The sequence below is a fragment of the Bombus pascuorum genome, chromosome 7, assembly GCF_905332965.1.
Source record: "Bombus pascuorum chromosome 7, iyBomPasc1.1, whole genome shotgun sequence".
Taxonomy (NCBI): domain Eukaryota; kingdom Metazoa; phylum Arthropoda; class Insecta; order Hymenoptera; family Apidae; genus Bombus; species Bombus pascuorum.
This window is the reverse complement of record NC_083494.1, coordinates 65,945-90,217: the sequence shown is the minus strand read 5'-3', so window position 1 is coordinate 90,217 and position 24,273 is coordinate 65,945. Positions and strand designations below refer to the sequence as shown.

General features: G+C 32.5%; 1 protein-coding gene across 4 annotated transcripts in view; it reads left to right on the top strand.

The window, feature by feature from the left end:
- Window positions 1-5,531: 5,531 nt before the first annotated feature.
- Window positions 5,532-24,273, top strand: part of LOC132908998 (tachykinin-like peptides receptor 86C) — a 44,133-nt gene continuing 25,391 nt past the window's right edge. For 3 of the 4 annotated variants that reach the window (XR_009658471.1, XR_009658472.1, XM_060963550.1), the window contains exon 1: window positions 7,914-8,328. Coding sequence is in view for 2 of the 4 variants with exons in the window: in XM_060963550.1 (XP_060819533.1) it covers window positions 8,034-8,328 (295 nt within the window). In the remaining 2 variants the exon portion in view is untranslated. Of the gene's footprint in view, window positions 5,682-7,719; window positions 8,329-24,273 lie in introns of those variants that run through there. The other variant, XM_060963549.1, reaches the window with a different exon arrangement.

Here is a 24,273-nt window from a genome sequence, read left to right as displayed (position 1 = left end):
ATAAAATAGGCGATTCTTTTGAAAGTAGTGCAAGTCCATTTTCCTTCGTTTTGAAATATTGAAGAGTTTACGTCTATATGGATTGAAAAGCCCTGATAAGCTCGACTTAGTTTGCTCATGTCTTTATGAGTTTAAGTAGATGTAAGTTTATTGTACAAATAGTTTTTCTGACAATTAATTAGACCAATATTTTTATGCAGGATCGTGAATGAACTTACACCAGCTTCAAACTTGGTAAATTACATTTATTAAATTTTAATTATTCAAAATATGTGTTTTGTGTTTTATGTTTTAATTCGCCTTTGTTGATAAACATCAATACAACGTTTGAAAATAAACAGAAGAAAGTTAAAGAAATTAAAATTATTGTAATATCGCTATGCCAGACTGCAATACACATACTTGTATCACTATCAGATTCTAATGTTGGTATAAAGTTATTTAATGAAAAAAAGGCAAGATAACCACAATACGTAATATTTTCTTCGATCTTAGATCTTGCGATTCGATACAAGCTAACTGATTACAACGTAATCTGTAATACGATAGATACACAGTAAAAAAAAAAAAATACTTTTCTGTATGATGCGAAAACTAAGCGTATTTTTATCTCATCAAAATCAATGAGGTGTCTCCTATTTTAAATACTGTTCTGCTTTTCGATCACAAATGTTAATAAAAAGACTCTGGCATAAGCATAATCTTTTTCCATAAGGACTCAAACTAGAAAGATGTTTCGTGGATCCTGAATATCAGAGCTTTAAGGATTTTTAAAGGTTGAGCGTGGCATATCCAAATATCTAACACTGATAGAATTGATGAGCATTTGGAGGCAAAAGCGGCTGCCAAAATTTTAATTGTCAGTCATAGTATCTGTAGGCAAGAGGAACCAGAAAGTAAGATTACGCGTGAGAATGGAAAAAATATTTTTAACATTAGCATCGAAATGAATTCTGTATTTACGGGCCAGTTCTCGTATTAACATTCATGCACGAAATCGGTTCTATTAGTAAGATAGGAGTTGCTAGAGGCGTTGGTGCACTTGGTGGTTTACAAACGGGTGTGACAATTGGTGCTAGCTGTGGCCTATTTTCCGCAACGGCCTGCGGTGCAGTTGGTTCTGTAGTTGTGGGTTCTATGGCAGACGAATACGTTGCCTGTCAACTCGTGCGTTCTCCTGCCAAGTGATCCACCGAAGTAAGATTAGAACACGTCGATCCAGAAAATTATTTTTATCCGAGCGAAGTGAAAAACATTTTTCTACAATATGATAGTAACGTTCTGTCATTATATATAAATATACCTTTCATTAAAAGATGCCTTATTACGAATTTTGTATTTGTAACCCATCATAAAATTAAGCCAAAGCAAAAATGTGGGTGAAGGCTTATTTTTTAAATTATAAGCAAACGAATTCAATTTAATACCAAAGTACACAATGTACAGAAAGAAATTGGCTGCAAGAAATATTTATACATATCCTGAATCTCTTTCAATGAAGCGTTTTGTCACCAGGTTTTAGATTTCATTTTCATAGTATTAAGTTTGTCTAGTTGTGTGAAAATATGTATATAGGTACATTAATTTCTTAAACATTGGCAATATTCACAAAAATCTCGCTGTCTGGATGTTGGAACAAAGTACATACTTATTTACAGGTTACTTAAATTAAGGAAAACTCAAAGTAACTGTACCGGTCTCTGGCATAGGGCTGGTAACTTCGTGAGTTTATGATACGTCGACTGCTATTAAGGTGCAGAAAGGAACTATGAATTCTTCGCTTATCCGAGAAAATTTGATCCAGTGACTGTTAACATATAAGATATAAATAAGTATATTAAGATAAATTTGTCTTTCTAATATCTTATAAATTACGATTCATGATATTTTTATACTATAACAATTATTCAACAACAATTCAGTCAACACATAATGCACCTATTCAAGAACTGTTCACTTTGTGAACAAAAATAATGTTCAGATTTTTCATAAAGCTCATACGTTTCGCAATTATTGAACTCAATATGAAAGAAGTAGAAAATAAAAAAGTGTCTTTAACTGGGTCGACAGAAGTAATTGTTGAAATAAAAACGTAAATAACATATCCGATTTAATAGGTGAAACAATTAGAGAAAAATTTAATTGAGTTTTGGAAAAGATCCAAGTTAGAATATGTATGGCAAAAATAATTACAAAGGGTCTAAATGCTACACTCATGACAGATCCAGAATGAAAAAGTCAACCTTCTTGATAATATATATATAACTTTGTGTACTTTTTGTCTCTTTAATATAATTTTGATGTATTCTTTTGACTTTCATAAATATACATATACACTCTGGAACTCTTTGTGTACCGTATAAAAAACGTCGTGAAACAATCGATTTGCAACAAAGTAGAAACTTGTGTTAAACTAACGCAAATAATAGGATAGGATATATATCTGCATTCGATAACAAAACCTTATTCAATAAACACATGTAGCAAAAGGTAATGTGTTAAGAAAAACGAAAAAAAAAAAGAAAAAAAAAAAGAAAAAAAATATTTATTTCTGAAATCGAAATTTTATTCATCGCTATTCTCTATCATTCTACAACGATTATTCTTATTACTGGAAAAATATCATTTCGTCCCTTGAAATATCCTTCGTCTAATCGTTTCCTGACATGTTCTATTTTCTCTTTTCATAATTCTTCATAACAAACCGTACGAGTTCTCAGTTCCCTGTGAAATCGTGTAAAACCTTTGAGATTGATGTCAATTCCTGTGAAATGATAAAACGTGTTAAAAAATCGTACATTTATAAAACCAAAACGTGTAAAATAAATCGTTTAAAATTAATAGCACACGTTAAAAAATATCGTATAGAAAACCGCGTGAAAAGAGTCCCAGAAGTCTGAAACAACAAAAAAAGAAAAAAAAAAATTGCGGTACTAAGAAGTATTGTTAAATTTTAACGAGAAACTGTGTACAAGAAGCTTATCTTTGTTCTTTCGAATGGTGCAAGCAATAGCTTTTAGAGAAACTTTTAGTTTTCGAATTACTCAACCGTAAACATTTTTCTCATTTTTCTCAACCTCTACTTTGCTACTATTATTTCGTTTTAATCGAGATTATTTTAATTGAATCACTGCCGATACGAATCGTAGATAACATCGAAATGAAGAGAAACCTTTCGTCACTTATGCTAATGAACTACTGAAACAAGGTTTTTATACGAAGTAAGTAGAGCAAGATTCCGATCGTTTAGAACCGCTCGTGTAAATCAAATTTTAATTATGTGGAAATATTAATCGTTTCATTCGAAGTATCTCATTTATCTAATACATACGTATCTGTGTATTTAATATAAATTTGAAAGATTTTAATTGAACGACTTGCTTTAAAAGTCAGTAAACGATGGATTCTGTTGATAAACCTGAAATATGAATAATTTGTTTATTTTCATTCAGTAAGGCGCATCATAATGAACGGATGAGATTTTCTTGATTAATTCATTGAGCCAGCGTTGAATCAATGAAATATTTCATTTTATAACATTTTATTCAATTAATTTAAATTCCTCTTTGTTAACATTGCGATTGTTAGACTGCGGATATTTATGTATCCAGAGGAAACATGAAAATGTAAAACTATACAGTCCGTGCGCATGATATGCAAACATACATAAAATATTTACAATAAATTGCTTGTTATAATATTTAGTAGATGCAACGAATCTCTACATAAATTTCAGTTTTTAGCTACATCGATAAAAATACAAACATGCACAAATAATCGCAATCTAATGACTGCGAAAAAGAATTCCAAGGATTTGCTTAATATTTTTTGTGTCGTTTCTTCTTCCATCTGAATATATTATATTTTTATCAAGTTTGAAATCATTTTCGTGTTTAGAGGTGTGTAATACGGTAAACTATTTTTCTTCCAAGTCATAGACATTTTCTTCTTCTGTGCAATGATCTTATATTATTATTCTAATACGCTATTTATTATTTTATTACGTTTTTAAATAACAACGTAATATTAAGTATTAGCCAGACAAAACGATTTCGAATTTTGTTAAACACGACGTGAACAGTAAGCATCGTTGCGTGTTCTCTATCAAACATGGGAGCCGATACACCTCAGGTGTCGAACTATTTCTCAGCTTCTACAAAACGGATCAAAACGAAACGTGCCCTATTTTTTCCGAACATTAGATTAGATAACAGAAAAACCTCCCTCAAAATCCGTCCAGTAGCTTTTACGTTACGCGAGTACAAACAGACAGACAAAAGCTCCAAAAGATAGCTCTTTCGACCGTAATAGCTTTACAAGCTGTTTCCGGACCACCGTTGGATGATAATTGATCATGTTATGGAGTTTTCGATTTAAATATCTACGTCCCTGATTCCACCTAAGTATCTTCATAACAAAAAATCTAAAGCGACAGGTGATAGCCACATCGCGAGTTCAGAATTAGATTCCTCGTAACGTATTCCTCGACGAGCACTTGGAAATATCGAGTGATAAAAGATCTTAGGATGTGGATATTACTGGCAATATTCCTCCACAGTGTCATGTCCATTTCCATCTTTGAAGTCATTTGCACACACTATATCGACATACTGATCTACTGACAACGACTGCATACGTTTTATCTTACTGCACTTGGTATACTTAAATAGCGAACGGTGTCGAAGACGATACGATATCATTACCTAAGTGAACGCATTATATCTATCATATCTATGATAAGAGATCGCGTTAGTGTTATCACTGAAATATTCCGCAAAACGTAAACATCGAAAAATACTATCTTATCGGACCATTCCTCGATAGCGGAGATGAATGAATCGACCAATTACTATTGACATGGATGATATATTGTTTTTTTATATTCATCTCTAAGAATAGTCTGGCGGTTTGTTGGTTTAATTAAATCTGGGAAGTAGTATACATAGAGGATGGCTCAACAAAAATTAACACTCGAATTGATTTTGAACTGTGAATAAAATGTGTTTAGAAAAGCGGCGTAACCGTGAATCGTGTAAAAGAAATACTATCATGTAAAAAGAAACTCAGATGTACTTTGGAAACAAAATGATTCAGCGATGGCTTGTTTTATAAGCGCTACTAACGAGCTTACTTTACGAAGACCGTATATTTGTAAAATATCAAATATTGCAATATCATAGAATAGATAATAGAAATACGTAACTTTTAAATGATTAATGTTCACTTAAAAGAAGAGGATTTTAATGCCTCCAATGTAATTTTTTAAATCGTATAGTGTTTGCTGTTTATACTGTTTATTAGCAATCGTCGTCTCTCACGTGTAATCATGAAGCGCGTAAATTTGCCGATGAACTTGCTGGTATTCGATAACAATTTGCTAGTTTATCAACCGACATCAGAATCTGTAATACAAGTAAATGAAGGATGTAGATGAACAGTAACAAAAAAGCTATCGGTAGAAGACGCGAAGGCGCAAGTCATTGCGCACGCATCTTTGAATGAACGCGATTTTGAAGCTTCAGTTGCTCCAATGCAGTTCTTGGGTATGCACGGTTATCGCAGTCTCGCATTGTTAGGCTGATAGACGTGTTTTTTGTGGTGAGAATGTGAATCGGACCTATCGACAACCATGTCGGGCATTATTAAATAAATTTTCATTTAAATAATTATCTAAACAGAGGGTCAGTTGTTAATTGGGACTTCAAATAAAAAATAGAAATAAATTATTTGTTATACTAATATATTATTTAAAATAATGAAATTAATTGTTCTTTTCAAATACAATTTTATTTTTCATTTATCATTTTTATTTATTTTTATTCGTTAATTTATCGATCGTCGAAGAAATTTGAACTTTTACACCAAATATTTCCATCAAGCAGATTACAGTACATCGGAATTTGTAACTTTTAATAATATTTGTCAGCTATGATAAACACGATGGATACGATGGATACGATGGAAATACGATGGATATACTTTCGAACAATTTGTTGGAAAAGCGAGTAGTTATAAAAAGAGATTTGATCTACGATTTATTTATTGAAAAATAATCTTATTAATTTCACGACTGTGTCATTCAAAAAACGAAAATCGAAAACGGATACGAGAAAACGAAAATCTATTTATTTGCATAATATTATTTGTTCTCCAATCAAATTCACATGAAAAATAAAATTTTCAAATAAGAAATAAGAAATAAATTATTTTTGGCATCATTTTGGTTTAAATGACTTTTATTTAAATAGGAGATTTAATTCTTACTCGCAACTGAAATGTTATTTCAATTTGTTATTTATCGTTTCATGAGTAAATAAAGCTTTGTCCAACATTGATCGACATCGACGATAATAATTACAAAATAGAAGCGGCAGATTCTAGAATTGCGCGTTTGTAAATGACATCGCCAATAAATGATTTCACGCCTCTGTGTGTAATTTGAAAAAAGATCGCGTTAATTGAACGAATTTCAACTATTTTTGCGCAAATGGATAAAAACGAGTGGAACCTTGTTGGTATAAATATCGTGTTGCCTTTGTATTATAATTAAGTTCGCTTTTAATTGGCGCTTATCTTTTTGCATTTGCACAGTAATACGATATTTCATTATTATTATGATTATTATTGCATTAAACAATACCACAACCCTTCAATATGATGTTCCGATTTTTGCGATTAGTGCGTACCTCAACAAGTCTCAAACAATCTTTATCAAGTTTATGTTATGCGATAACTGGTGATCACGTGTTGATCGAAAGGATATTACCATTATTAAAATAAGCTTTTGAAATTAGTGTAACTGTAAATCATGATTATTAACACAACTCTGATATATAAATGGATCCGAATGAAATCTCACAATATTAAAAGTAGAACAAATATAAGAATTTCTAATAGTTTCCAATAGTTTCTTCTTAATTTCTAATTAATTATTGAAGTACAATTATTTATTTCAAAGTTTATTTGGTTGAAATGTATGTTCATTTCTAAATTGTTAATTATTAACCGTTAGTTACTAATTGACTCGCTAGTTATTGTACTACATTAACAAAAATTGTAATTGTAATAATATCGGAACGAATCATTTCACAAGCAATTTATTATTTATTATCGTTCTATAGAAATGAAAGGGCGAGGATACTTTGCACGATTCGTATCAACGATACACGAATATTAGTAAAATATATGAATTAATATCAAACCGGTGATGAAAAGCAATGTATTTGTTTTCTGTAAAAACAACAGATAGATATCCTATGAAATAATATTAATTGTTTTATTCTGGTTTATTCCTATTGGTATTTACAATTTTATTATTACAAATTAATTGTTACAAAATTTGATTTATACGTAGACAACTTAACGAGCTGAAAGTAATGAATTCCTTAAATGACAAAACTCATATAATGTTTGACATTTACGGATTCCAATTCTTTTCTTGTATATTACTTTTTAAAAGTGAATTTTATCGTATCCTGATAGCCTATATTTCTTGGTCTAATAAAATGTAAAATCGTCTTGAGTCTTTCTGCCTCCGTTTGTGTAATTAAATCACATCGTATTAAGAAGAAACCAAGTGTCCATATATCATACTTTTCAGTGATAGCGTCTGAACACACTTGTTTCTATTGCGTACATCTTTTTCTGCCTGTTGCGTTCGCCGTCGTCATTTGTCACTCTGAAACCGCAAACTTATTAGCTCGTACATAATCTTTTCAGAAACAGCGGCGCATTATTTTCGAGAAAAAGCCGTATAAAAGTGGAACTGATGAAAGAAGTTCGCCAACAAAGATGAGTTCTTGAACAAACTTTGGAACTATCCCATGCACTAAGAGAAGATGTTCTAAATTGTTATCGGTAACGATTAGTTGATACGTTGATTTAACGATGCAACGGTTTGAAAAGGGAAAAGACAAGGTAAATTACGTGCAACGGGAATTCACGTGAAAAGACGTGAGAATTTCAGCCAAATTGTTCGCACCTGAATACTGTTGCCGTTTTTAAAAAGTGCTGGTTTTTGTCAGGCTCAAAATATGGACAACTTGTTTTCGTATGGCTTGTACAACTGCAGTACTATAATTCTCAGACGAGACATCACAATCTTGTTGATGTTAAATCGTAGTGAACTTCTTAATATATTGCAAAACGCTTTGGATAGTTCTACGGAACGGGAAGTTCTACGTGATGCTTTTTTAGACTGTTTCTTTAATTATCAAGAGCGGCCGTTTGACTTGTCATGGTGGCAAAAGTTGTTCTGGTCCCTAATATTCGCTGCAATGCTGTTGGTGGCAACCGGCGGCAACGTCATCGTCATATGGATCGTACTTGGTAAGTGATCCTTATTTTAGCACAATCGAACGTTCGATTTAATTCGAGCCTTAAGGGAAGAGCTAAGAGTTTCCAGTTATAGAGGTTTCCATTTAACGAAGTTCTCAAACAAAAGTGCTTTAATTAACGAGAATTCGACATACAGATGTTCTGTACAAACCTTCGGTTACATTCCTTTTTCCAGAAAATGTTGCAACTTTAGGTATTTAAAACTTCCTCTTCAGAATTCATTTTATTTTTAACGCAATAATCCACAATAATCTACAATAATCCACAAGTTCGTGTCATTTCAAATTTTCAAACTCGATTTTCTCGTAAACTAAGCCTTAAGTGAAAAAATTTCATTCCATATCTTGTTCTTATTTCTTCATAAGGAATCACTTCGTGCCCGCTCGTACACGTTATTCGGCCGCACCCTGTATACGTACATAGATTAGATTCTATGACGTGCTAACATTTATCGGATGCGTTTTACGAATGTCGATATATTCTATTAAAGGAAACTACGCGTTTATGTTCATTGTCAGTGTGCACACACACACACTGTTCGCATACTGTGAAACGACATGAAAAATGAACCTCTTTTTAAAGGATGGAATATGCGTGGATTCGTTAGCTTCGTACAGTTTCGTGCTGTGCAGCACCGGGCTACAGTACGTCTGGATTAAATTGGCAATTTCTATCTGACACTTGGAGCCGATATTCGAGTTATAAAAGTGCTAACAAAGACAAGAGTGAAAGTATGACTAACCAATTATGGAAAGCTTTATTTTATATAGGCTGAGTCTAGTAAATAATTGAGCCGAATTATGTTACTGTTCCTATTGCGGATAGAAAGAAATTGTGGAGGAAAATTTTGCATTGTTGTGAAAATTTGCATCTATCGTCGTGTAGTGCGATTTTTACAGAAGTGCATTGAGGCAGTTGTTAAATCTTCGTACAGATGCTTCCACCATTGCATTCTAAATATTCTCTCACTCGTTTTCTTACATTTATCCAACACTCACAATTAAACAGCCCCTTTTCATTCGTTTTTTCATGCCACCAACGGAAATAAGAGCTTCTGTATACAGTCTGTTTTAATAAAAAAAATTCCACAAGGCGTCAAGAGGATTTTAGTCACGTGAACGTGGTGGCAAGGTTGTCGGATGTCAAATCATTTTCCTCCATAGATTGATATTAAATATCTCGTTATGAGCCGGTGCTCTATGCCGTTGATAATATTTCAAACAGTTTCGCGTCTCTGCTGGAACATCACGTGGCAAATCGGGTAATGTGAATTCAAGGAAATACCGATTTCCTTCAGTATATAAAGCGTTATGGGAAATGGAATACGGATCGATAAGGCACGTGTTAAGAATTTCCTATCACACATTGATGCTGTACCTATTGTTTGTACTTCTTGTATGCTGTAGATTTTCCGTAATCCAGACATTCTCGCTGCATCGATTAAAAATACCATTATTCGTTAAAGAAAATTTCGTTCCCTGCATTCCTGTCTTAATCCTCACGCGTACCTACGTCGTGGCAATTTAACACGTTTCTCATGTAAAGATGACGGTATTCTGCCATTTGTAGAAAGGTTAATCTTTTAAATTGATACGCTGTAAATCGCAGTTACCTTTATATTCAAAAGAATAAGAATATGGTAGAAGTAGCATATCAGTGACAGTCGGTATATCTATTCATTTATGGTAATAATTTACGGTAAAAATTACAGTTTATCTCTAGAGTGTCCACAGACAACCAATAATATTATCGATATTTTAAAATTTTTCTCTTACATATGGGGTTCCGTTATAAATATTTCAAGATTTTCAACGAAATGCATTTTGTCGATAAATATTGACAATATAATATTAACATAATATAAATATTGACAATACGTACTGATCGTACTTTTAGTTGAAAACTTTGAAATATCGACGATATACGTATGGTCTGAGAATATCCTTATACATATATTTCTTATTTTACAGATTTTCTTTCGTTCGTCTCTGTAGAGTTAACGACAAAACAAGCGACAAAACGGCTCTGTGACAATATTTGTTACGAAAAGGGCTCTGTGTGTCAATTATACGCAATTCTATACGTTTTATCAAGTCCTGTAAAGGCTAGTTTATTGTTTTGTAATTGCTGCACGACAATTATGCGCTCATTATACAACCCCTTGGGCAATAAATAATTTTTCGATAATGTGTGTTTTAGGTGTCTGTGATAATTCAGATAGACAAAAGTATAAAGTTCTCCAAACATTAAATTTCTATTTTTAACAACATTTCTCGCAACACAATTTCTCTGCTATGCAAAAAGAACAGACCAGACGAATACTCTAATTACTCGTAACGTCTAATTGTTTGCTTTAAATATAGCTAACAATAATTCAGGCTAAACTAGAATGTGTCGAGTAGTATTAACTTTTCGATTTCGAAACCTCCAAAGAACATTATTCCAATATTTCATTTGCACGTTACGTATGACATTCGATATGCGTGTCGATTGAATTTTTGTTCTTTTTTTTATCTCGTTTCCAAGAATGGAAAACACTCCGTAGCCCTCAACATCGCTTATGTTCATGATAGTACGGAGTATAATACCGATTAAATTAGATAGGAACTGGAAAAAAAGAAACTGATTGATTGGTTGATCCAGTATTATTCAGTAGTGTTCGTTAATTCCAGTTGGTAGGAAATTCAACGAGTGTCTTTAAAAGCCACAATAAGATAAAAATGAAGAATGAAAGTTGTGTTTGAAATTTTATATTTTAGTTAGTGACATTTAAAGCTATTGAGAGCATCTCAAGCTACGAAGAGTATAGTAGCTTCAAAGTTGACGACATATGACCGACAATTTATGTCGCAAAAAAGCAAACTATGATGACGTAGAGATGATTCTGTAATACTTTTCTAGAAGAATTGAATGGAAATTTCGAATAAGAGTCTAAATCGCATTTAAAACTTTAGGAAAAGTCGGTTTCCAAGTTGCGTTGTTCCATAACATTTAACGTGCTTTCTATGTTCGACATTACTATATATCGCCTTTTGACCAAATGTCTGCAATTTGTGTGTACTAAAACGATCGATAAGTATCGTAGAATCATACTTTACGATAAAATCCATCTATCCGAATTACTTTTATTGGAACAAAATTTTAATTAACGCCTGATTAATCGAACGTTTACTGATTGAATTTATATTGCACCGTGAGCTTCTATTATGTGAACGAAGCACAGTACGTAGTGAGGAGAACTGGTGGGCTCTTATCGTATAAACCTCGATTTAAACTATTTGACCACCGATACGTTCAGACAAATGGAGTTCTACTGTACTATTAATCCAACTTTCACCAAAATATATGCTATGTGCTATAGTCTTCTATTCGAGATTCTCGTTCAATGGTACATTAGCTCTTAAACCTGTCGACTTACAGGTAAAACTTAAAGTAAAAGAATACCATAGCTTACCCTATGTTCTATGCTCTGTGTGTGTGTGTGTGTGTGTGTCTAGAGTTTCACACTTTCTTATGGTGCCATTATCTCATTGACCATTTACTGTAATTGATGATGGAAGAGCGTTGCACGTCTTTCGTGAATCGTGATTCATGGCTCGTGTCAGTATTCGATTGGTAAGCCTATAATCAGTGTAGTGTTCCTCGTATCATTGTAGTATTTCTCGTAGCTTGTACATCTTATAGAACAACACTCTATGGAATTTCCGAGTTAATATTTCTTGCAATTTATGACCCTGCTCTAATTAAGTGCAAGCCGTGATTGTTGCGAAGCAAGTGCATCGTGTTAGTTCACTGCGAGTGTTCATAAGCAGAGCTTACACGTATTGCAGTCGTTTTCTACAACTGTCCAACTGCTGCAATACGGTGCGCTGTACAATCTCCGTTTTCTTGCAAATAAAGATGCATTTTCGTTCCTAGTTCTTCTTTTTTTTTTTCTTTTTCTTCTAATTGTTTGGAAATCCACCATACCATATCGTATTATCCGTGATGTAAAATAAATACAATTATGCAGTTCTGTCACTGTAATTGGAGATGTTAAATACAACAATTTTTTCGAGCTTCTAAGTTTGGAGATCATGTGCGATTCTCGCAAACGTTTAGGCACCTTCAATTAGGCACGTAAAACGCATTTTTCTGTACCGATTGTTTCATAGTAATATAGATGCGTGTTCAAAAATTCGTTAAATGTGTGTTAATAGATACAATACACGAAACATAATCACTGTGCACTGTAATATTAATAATATCCAACGCGCTTAAATATGCACAATGTTCGCTTAAAAAGTGCATAAACTCTTTTCATTGCTCCCTTAAATTTCATTGTGTTTAAAATGTTTGTTACGAAAATAAGAAGACGAATATAATTTGAAAATATTTATTAGAAATTTTGACATGCTGTCGATATGTTGAAATTCCGATTTAAAAATAGCTTCCCGTCCTTAAAGGTGCATTACGAAATTGTCAATAAAAATCGCCACATATTTGTTTCTTTAGATGGATCAGTGCACTGAACAAGTGCTTGTACGTAATGTGAACGCCAAGACGATATTGTGAACATCTCTGGCGGATGGTATTATAAATACTGACACAATTGTCAATACACAAGGATATTGTTTCCGTGAACCAAAATATTGGAATTCATTCAGTTGCGTAACATTTGCATCGCAGGGAAAAAATGAAAAATACATGTATCTTTATCATTAAAAATCTTTTTATCATTTTTATCACTAAAATATTTTTACCATTAAATATCAGTTTTTATCATTAAAGATATTGTCGTATCGAAACAAAATAGATATATCTAGATGCAAGTAGAATTGTAAAGAACCTGCATACATATATACAACTATAGATATTGATTTTAAGGAAAGCAATGGAGATTACTAGTTTTCTATATAGGATGTACAAAAAGCTTGATGACAAACTTTAGAAATATACAATATATTTTTCAAGCGATTTAAAAGCGATTAATTTTGGAGTTATCAGGTGTTTAATGTATAAAATTATAAAAGCATAGTATATGTTAAATCAGTTGCTTCGTTAAACGGGTTGATTATAACAAATGGAAAACTGTTAACAAGAGATGAGACAAATGTCAGAGATCTGTCAACGCGTATGTGCGTTGAAATGAACTGGGAACAAATTCGATATATTCTATAGAGGTAGTGTCTTATTCGTAAATATATCTCGTAACACCGAAACTAATGGTTTTTGAACCCATGTTCATTAAGCTTATTCTCATAAATACTATATACTGCAAGAGTTCGTCACCAACCTTTTTGCAAACCCTGTATACAATATGGAAGTCTTTAATGTGACCTCAATGGCTTCTAGTTTATCCTTGTTGAAGTGATCGCCACTTCTGAGAAAACTCTACATCTGGTCTTCGGTTTCTCAAGCGCTAAAATCATCGATAGCGCGTAGACAAAAGAATGCGTCGATGACAGACCATAAGCGCTACACGTGCGACGTTGGTTTCGGCAGTTGTTTTATTCTCAGGGTAATGTTGCTGGCGAGAGGATCTGGATCAGCTTACATTGTATTTCACATTTTGTACTTTATTATTCACAATATATATACTTTCAATACCTTACAATTTACCCACGCATTTCTTTAATTCCACATACACCGAATAACCTTAACAATCCTTTTATGTATGGAGATGGAAACAAAACACATAATAAGAAATACGTCATTTTCTTGTGCTCCTGTGAAATACAATGCTTCATCAGGGCTGTTCAGTAGGCTTTTGTATGCATTTATTGGACATTTGTTGAATTTCAGATTCAAGTACTATCGATATATTTCGCATCGAAAATTCAAATGTATTCGGTCCAGCGCGGCAGCAGGTGTTTTGCCGCAAAAAGCCGGCAGCCCAAGGCGCACGCTTTATATCGCACAGCTCGATGCTGAAGAGATTAATTGTTTTATTTAATTTGTTAATTGATCGGAGAAAATCCCTTTTACAAGAAGATAGTGAAGATAGCGAAAACAACGAAGATGTATGACATGCAGTAAGAGAAAGACAAATACCGGAGTGACACAGTCGCTGCAAGGTAATAGGACAAACACGTGGTTAGATATATCGTAAAACTATATATTATTATAAAACTATATATATATATATATATATATATATATATATATATATATATTGTATATATATATTGTATATCTAAAAGTACGCTAGTGCTCCACTTTTAGATTAGCTAAAGTTACATAGTCTTTCTTTCTGAAAAGTAATTATACATATAAGCTGAGTTATATTTAGTTATTCGTATTTTGTCGTAAAGAAGAACTGTTAATAGACGGAGTATGTTTTTCGTGGTGATTGAAAATTCCAGAGACTACGAAAGCTGTTTCAATTCACATGAAAAGATACTGGGAGCAAGTAATTCTTCCTATTTCAAAGTGTTTTCGAAAGAAAATCGAAAAGAACGAAAGTTACAGGTTTTTAAAAAACGGTAGGCAATTGTCGAAATTGCGTAATGCCACGATATTTCATGCAACGATGCTTCCCAATTCGTTTGGCACGTCGTCCGCTAGTCTTTATTAAACGATTCACATTTACATAGATTGAGTAGTCATTTTCGGAAATTCCAATAAAACATTGCAGCAACTTTTTGAATTCCGATCGCACGATGCGAAGGTAAATATTATATTGACTTTTCAAAGTTTGAAAACTGCGTCATTCTATACTGATCGTACAATTCAATAAAACCGATTTAGAAGTTTCAATTGGATGTCTGCGACGATGAAATTACTTGCTGTTTACAAATATTATATTGCTACGTTTTAAAGAGTAGAAATAAGAGATTGCTCGCAGGTATGCATACAAGGAAAATTGAAACACGGCATGTATTCATAAATGTGTGTCGATGCTTCACCGTTCCGAGTCAACACATAAAAATGAATAAAAATGCCGTGTGAGCGTATCGCACCTTTGCGAGGAAAATGCCGCAACTAAAGAAAAGCGATTTTGCAGGTATCACTATAAAAATGTTGCAGAGACACTTCTCCACCGAATATGAAAATCTTATTCATGTATCTCTATCGTTGCGTCGCGAGTAGTTGGCAGTTCGCGACTTTAAAATTGGCCGTATGATAATGCGTGATTATAACTCGGCGAATTATTTGAGACGTACTCTGCTCGAAGGTTTGAATGATTATCTACTGAGCGCCTAAAGTCTCGAACTCGTATCCTTCATCTCCTTCCACAAGGGTGGATTATGCTGAATTTTATTCCTCGGAGGTGATCGAGCACTGACCAGTGAAGAATTAGTTAACTTTGTAAATATTGAGAAACTTAAACATTTAGGGAAAATTCAAGGTACTCACTGTAGTTTGCCATCGAGGTGCCAGAAGAAACTTCGTATTCGTTGATACTATAAAATTAATGTTCTTCTGGCTACAAATAAAGTGATATGTAGCAATAAAACGCACAGAAATATAAACTTAAAAATAGCAACGAAATGACGTCTGTTCACCCTACTTAAACTAATTGCTAACGTCTTAACATTCATAACCTGGCTGGTAGAGAGAACAGCTATGTCGCTGTTTCTGGTTTATGTGGCACTGGGCTGTATCCTACAAATGCGTCTTCCTGTTAGTCGTGTCCTGGCTAGATGATTGATTGGTTTTCCAGTGTTGAGAACTAAAAATGAAAAAGAAAAAAGTACAGTAGAACCTGTTTTATGAGCAGTTATTCTTCTTGTTCATTAATTTGATTTAATTATATCCAAAAAGACAACAATTTTATATACTTTTATAATCGAAGAGCAGGAAACTACAAAAGGCGACATTTCCACAAAAAACCCAGTTCTAATTAGGGATGAAACGATACGACCAACTTAAAGGTCTATTCGGCAAATTCTGATAATGATCGGCAACTTGAGAAACAGTGAATCCCGCTTATCTGTACAATTAATTCGAAAGGACAAAGCATCGAGTAACATCAAAGTGGCGCTCGAAGCATCGCCCTTAGTTTTCGAGTTGTCGATGATTAATGAAAATGTTCAAAGCGTCTGCGTCATGCGTCAACCACCGCACGTCTTAATATTGGCTGCATACTCGGTTGAAATATGTGTGAATATTATTCAAAGTTTACCCTTAAAATTTACTCTTCTGATCTTTAAAAGATCATCGTGATCGAAATTGAAATAATATAAAGAAGAATAAGAAATATCCATTATGCGTATTAAATATTTTCCATTTCAGACAGTATGATGAATGGTGCTGTCAGAATTCGACAAATAAAATTCTCTTATAGCCATTCGTTTGGAAGAATAACAGAATCTAGAATAAATACAAATGTTTCTAGTAAATATTTATATATTTGTAGAAGATATATTAAACTTATTTCTCCTCAATGTGATATCAAGTTGTTGCAACTCAATCAATGTGCACTCAATCTGCGCTATTAAAATCACAATACGTATAGTATTTTACATTCTTCTACGAGTATAATAGACGTATTTAAATTAATTCGATACTCTTGGTAAATATATTCGTAACAGTCGTTTAAATTTATCTTCTCCTACTGCGATATTAAATAGTCAGAGTTTAATAAACATTTGCATTACTGGGATTCATTCGCTCGACTGAAAACTGTAAAGTTTATCTTAAGTATATCTTCTTACACGTTTCTATTGTACCAATTTACTTCATGACCATCTTGTCTAAATATTATAACTGGTAATATTACTGCATACAACTGGGTGTGCTAGATGAACTTATCGTATTACAGTTTTTTTCCTGCTCTCAATTAGAATTGCAATTAGAATTACAATTGCTCCTGCTAGTATACACATACAGTTTTCCCATTGCCTACTAATATTATTTATTTACATTATTTGACAATATTAAACATACCTTTATAATTTAATGTGTCGGCTTTAGACCTATGAGTTTCAGTTTATGCAAAGTGAGTTTTATGACTCCGTTTCTCCAATGAGTTTTTATGACTCCAATTCCAGATTTTAATTTGCCACGATGATCGATGGATGTTATGCTGTTGGTTTTTCGAGAAACGATCATGTTACGAATTCCACTTTTGTATCAAGTGTAACAGTCTATTTGTTGTCGAAATAATTTGCATTATTGTTAGACATTTAATTTAATTAAAATGTTGAATTTGTTCAAATATCGAGTTAAATTATCTGCAAATTGTATTTTTTTTATATTAGACATCGACTTGATATTTCTATAAAACAGGAACAAACTAACCGAGGTTGCCACCACCAAATGCGAATTTTTGCAAAAAAAAAAAAAAAAAAAAAAAACGAACAGCGTTCGTTCGTCCATGTTTTTCACGCTTCAAAAAGAAGTTATCAGTCTTTCCAAATTTTCATTTGGTAATAACTTCCTTTTAAGGAATAGACAAATGAGGAATGGACCAATGTGGACAAATCGTGGACAAATACCGTTTGTTTCTTCGTAAAGATTCGCATTTCGGAGTGCCAACTTCACCGAATTTAGAAACAGTTTCTCTACGATTTGTAGCAAATTCTTTCACTCTTATACATATAACTGTTTCAACAGGCTTTACGTTTTACAAGATTTAAAAATTTACAAATAACGTGGAACAACGTGGAAAGAGAAACCTATGGAACTTAATTTCATTTGGGAGACTTCATCAGATATGACATAATGATATCTATTTAAATGAAATCGTCGATGTAAATTGTCGATGGAATTTACGTAATTTTGTTACGTATAATTCTGTTATGTAAATAACTCCCAGAAAGTTAGGATCGTAAGAGTGTAACATCGCGATACTTTTGGGTTAAACCAGCGGAAAAGTTATACTAAAATTTAGCCTAATACCTTAAATATATATTTAGTTAAAAGATATGTTCGCAGTCAAGGACTTCCTATAATGTTTAACACAGCGTATATCTCATTTAATATAACCAATATTGTTGATAGAATTCGACTAAATTATAAATTCTGCTGAATTATAAATGGCTTTCATTTAATTGCCTTATATAAAGCTTTGATCCTTGATACGTATAGGGAGTTGAGAAATTAATTAATGCAAAGGTAATTGTATAATGTTGCAGTGCATTGTGCACCGATGCCTGGATTTCATGACACGTTACAATGTTTAGATCTGCATCGGCGAATCGGTATCAAAACCAACTTGTATCGATGGAGAAATCGGCATACCAAATATAATTTTGTATGAAATAAATTTCCCTCGTTTGATACTTCATAAATATATGCATACTTCAGGAATCGTTTTGCTGAATAATTGTGGTGAAATTGCAGTATTAATTTTTAAATCTTCCTAATTATTTCCAGTGGCTAAAAATCTTAGGGTTGCAAAAGATTTGTCTTCTTGCACTAACTGCATCACACATCATTGTATTTTGTGTTTTAATTTATAGGTGAACTTTAGTCAACAGATGTTGAAACAGACAGAATCATCCATACGCAAATATTTTCTATAATCAGTCGACTCATTCGTTTTTTGATCTTTGTAATAACGCAAAATTAGACGTTAATTGCTTCTTTCGTCTAACCATCTTTTCGCCCATATCTTCCTAGCGTTTAATCTTTTATTTCTTACGATCAACGTACCTTCTATTAATCACGATAATAATGGAGTTGAAAAATAATCAAACATATCGAAATACGTGTTTCAAAGTTGGTATCATGCCACAAACTGAGAAGAATCGGTAATGCGGAGGTAAACTGATGCAAATTTCATGAAACCTAAGTGTCGATGCATGCATCGCAATACGTTTCAACGCGAAGAGCGGGATTAAGTCATTAAGAATGGCTTATGTCCTGCAAATATCCTTTGAACCTTTATTCGACGATGCAATCTACTCATTATGCAAATTATAATTATATTACAACGACTGCACTGTTTCGTTGAAGGCTTTGCAGCAATAACAAACAAAATTTGTACAACATAACGTTCGTCGTTCTAAATGAAAGATTGTCCTTTCATATGTATTGGCCTATTGCATTTGATACAGAAATTTTATGCTGTACTATACTCACAATAGTGTTCGAATACTCTTAGTCTCTTCTTCTATATATATATATATAGAAAGCTCCTAAGAGTATTCGAATATATATATAGAATTTTGTATAACGTATGTATATATATATATATATATATATATATATATATATATATATATATACATACGTTATACAAAAGTATTTTGAAATATCGCTAGCACTATAACAAGACTATAGCGATTGCATTGAAAAAATTTGGAACAGATCTGAAAATGCATAGAAAAATTAAAAAATTGCAGTATCGTAGCGTAAATAAAGATACATGGTATTATAAGAAAGAAAGACTTAATATTATTGCTATTATTAGTGCTATTATATTATATTGACATTATTAATACTATTCTCGTTTTCAATAGCAATTTACTCCATGAAAGCTGGGAGATATTCTGTAATGTTTAGCGTTGTAAGGTAATCGTACGATATTCGATTAAACGTCGGAGATGAATAGCTGCATTCCACTTAACCTGTCTACTTGCTGATTCCACAGGGACAAATCAAAACTGGCTTCATGACATTTTCAATTAGAGAAAGTGAATGTGTTTCTCTGCATATAAGTCTGTACATACCGTGTACATAACGATATTATCAACGAAATAAGAAAAATGAAATTTCCATATTTTTTACCTTTTTTCTTCTCTGAAGATATTTCAATGAAAGTAATGTCAACAATTTTTGATACTTGAATTAATTTGATTTACACCAGCAGCTATGTAGGCCAGCAGATCAGCTGATGAAGATTTATCCCTATTTCATTTACATTTTCCATTCTAAAGCTAACGAATAAAAGTCGACGAAGCAACGCATGCGTCCACCGAGAATACACACACGTATTGCAATTTTCCTCTTCCATGAATATCTCAAATGTACATATGAACCGTTCAGAAGTCACGTTGTTTAACTCCATAAATTGAGAAGCAGGAAAAAGTAATGGTGTAACTCTATTTTCGAAAGCACTATTTTCTCAATTTACCTTGGAAGTTGCTGTTATTTATGTCATCTTGTAATCAATGAACTCATAAAAGTAACTGATTTGTCTTTTGAGAATTAAATATTAATTCTCAAAATATTTTTTCATATCTATTTTCCTGCATATCAGTTTGTTATGCACAATTTATTTAAAAATTGGTATTGGAATAAATTGCTAATCTTATTATGTGTAGATCTTTGTTTTTGTGAATTAACGGGTTACGCAATTCCTAAACAAAATGATTATATTTATCAGATTATTTTTCAGATTTTTTAACATAATATCATATCTACATACTACGAAATAAAAATGATTAATATTTGTTGAAGTGATCGTCACTTCTGAGAAAACTCTACATCTGGTCTTCGGTTTCTGAAGCGCTAAGGTCATCGATAGCGCGATAGACAAAAGAATGCGTCGATGACAGACCATAAGCGGTACACGTGCCACGTTGGTTTCGGCGGTTCTTTTATTCTCAGGGTAACGTTGCTGGCGAGAGGATCTGGATCAGCTTACATTGTATTCCACACTTTGTACTTTAATACTCACAATATATATATACTTACAATACCTTACAATTTACCCACGCGTTTCTTTAATTCCACATACACCGAATAACCTTAATAATATTATATAATACATTTAACTCTATTCAAAGACGCGATGATCATTTAACATTTAACATAAGATAATGATCATTTGAATCATTCAACACGGTTCAAAGAAGATTGTATCGGAATTTATCTTCGCCTAAACAATGTTAACAGTTTACCCGCAATAGCTTAACAATAATTCAGTACTTTAACACGATAAAGTTGGAAAATATATACGCGGAGAATTTACGAGGCTTAAGCTTAGAAGTTTGCATTCTTCCTACACATATACATATGTATGTACATATATAGTCGATCAGGAAACACTGTACATAGCATAAGCTCCTTAAATATAAAATATTATGGTAAAAACGTTGATTCAACAAATTTGTTGCGCATTAAGACACATGTTACTAAAATGTAACACAAACCATTCATTTTCACCTTTAGTAAAAAAAAAAAAAAAAAAAAAAAAAAAAAAAAAAAATGGAAAGAAATATAAAACATAATTTTGTAAAATTTACATAAGTACGTTTGTTATATCTATAAGAAATTATAAAAATAGGGGGCTTAACGTTACATTAATTTGTTGTGACTCCTAAGTAGGCGTCAATAATATTCTGCTATCCTTTTGGTGTTAAAAACATGAAAGTTTTGTGAACTAGGTATTTCAATATCTTTAATTCCTTTTAGAAACACATAAATAGCAGTTGTACCGATATGTAGCTATAAAGAAATTTTGTGACAAAGAGCGTTTTTCTTTGGTAAGTCGCAATCTAAAGACTATGAAAAGAAATGTAGATATTGGACCAACAGGTGCCGCATGCGTTAAAAAGGATCAACACTAACAACGTATGAAAATGTCATATCTATCTATGAAGCACTATACGTGCGTGTAAGTGTCCGTTGTTAATGACACAACAATTTATTACCAAATTATTGCCAAATTAATGAGGACTACCTAGTTCAGGAGTAGAAGGTAGTGCAGTCCCGACTGCTAGATTTTCAACCGACTAATGACGGAAATGTTCCCGAAAGATTTCGATCGCAAAGTATAGCAGATTAGATTAATCGCGATATTTGTTGTTGTTCTTAGCGTATTATGCATTGTGCCACAATGGCTGACTTAACGACTGCTTCCTCGTTTCGATCATCGAGCTAGATCAACTAACCTAATCCTGTACGTGACACGTGGAAATTTTAAGTAAAATTCCAACATTGATTGTCTTCCACTGAACGGAAGAAAAATCCAATCAGTATTCTCGTTAAATATCGCTCATATGCTTCCACGCGTCCGAAGCGCGCCTATGGCGAGGAAAGGGTGAGCGATATAATAGACTAGAAGCTCGTTTACCGAACAGGTTTGAGAGACAAGACAGTTCGGATTACCGAGCAGTTCCGATAATAGAGGTACGCTGGATAGCTAACCCGTGTAGCTCTTCTTACTAGTTTTACGATTTCAATTGTTCTTTCTTCGATACATAGAAATTATTTCGAACAAAAACAATTAATTGGATACTTTATAGATCCTAGATGACTTTGCAGATCCAAACTTTGAGTAGACATCTTAGAATAAAGACTTCTTCTCTATCTCATTCGTCTTCGAACTTTCTAAGAGAATTTAGATTAAAATTCTGTCTAGATATAATTATCATAGTTTACTATGTTACTGTAATTCTTTCAAATAATTGTAAGAAATCTTTGTTGTAACAAAACATATATCGTATACCATTATACTACGTATACTACGTATATTGTATACTAATACTTATAATACTTAATACTTAAACCCGGATGACGAACAAACACCGGTTCTAATTTCGCATACAAATTTACTTAACGACTGACTTCACTCTTACGTGCGAGTGAAATTAAATTCAAGAGCTACTGTTCTCTGAAGAATATTAAGTAAACCATTACTTAGCAATTATTAGCTATTTAACTTTGAAGAATATTGAATTGTCTAACGTCTGCATTTCACGTGGTCATAAAAGAAGCGAAAGTAAAACATCATAGGAGAAAAGTCTGAAGTAAAACAAATCAAACGTATGTATATCTTTTTCTATCTTGCCTGACCGTTTTTCCATAGCGAAGGTATTACAATCAATATCATGAGTATGCAATTTGTACTCAAAATAAATGTTAAAAATAATTTTATTCACACAGTTATAAGGAGTAATCAAAATCTTTAATGTACGCAAATTTATGTACTTGATACAGTAACGTTCTAATATTTAGAAAGAAACTTAATTACGAGAAACTTGATTGAATGAGAAATATCGGTTTCTACTGCTCAGTTATCCTTACAATGCTATTATATAGCAATGATTGTATTAAAACGATAAAATCAATAAATAATATATCTAATAATGTGATGTAATGTATTTATTAAATTTCAATCTCACAGTCTAGAAATTGGATTTGGTTTACAAAAATATCTTGAATATCCATATCCTCGTTAATCCACATACTCAAGTGTCACTAAAGAGTCTATTTGCCAATTTGCATAATACTATCTCTAATATAAATCTTTTATTTCCCAACTTCTTGCTTCTACATTAATAATATATTTAATAACGTACATACATAGTATGTACATAGCAATTAATAATAACTTAGAAATTAATTAGAAATAACTGTAATGCATGGCGTTAACCCTTTCATTACTGGAAATGTACCTGAGTCCTGTGAAATTCGTGTCCATGCGGAGCCCGTAAATTTACGGATTCCGTATAGCGTATAATCAGTCGATAGCAAAATTTACCGCACACCGTTCGTCTTATCACAGGAATATATATTCAGCAATTAGAGAGTTAAATCTTTGAATCTTTTAATCGCATGGATATAAATGCTCTCTCATTTTTATTCGGTAGTGAATCGAACTAAATCCATCACAAGATTAAGAAAATGAAAAATTGAAAAAATTCTCTAAGAGGAAAAAAGAGAGAGAAAGATAGAGATAGAGATAGATAGATAGATAGATAGATAGATAGATAGATAGAGAGAGAGGGGGGGAGAGAAGGAGAAGAAAAGGGAAGAGTCGTGTTAGCGTTACGGATTGTAATAATATTAAGAGCAAAATTAAACATTATTTAAATTAATTTTGTATTTAGACAACAGTCACTCATTTTTCAGAAATTTAAATGAGAAACAGAATGATGTTCTTAATATGTGACTGAATCTGAATATTATTACTTCTTGAGTCGATTCAATCTACTTAGCAAAATCTATAGAATATAATAGTATACATATAGCAGTACATAATATATATATATATATATATATAGTAATATATATAGTAATATACAATGTCTGGAAGTTGTAGAAAAAATGCTGTAGTAG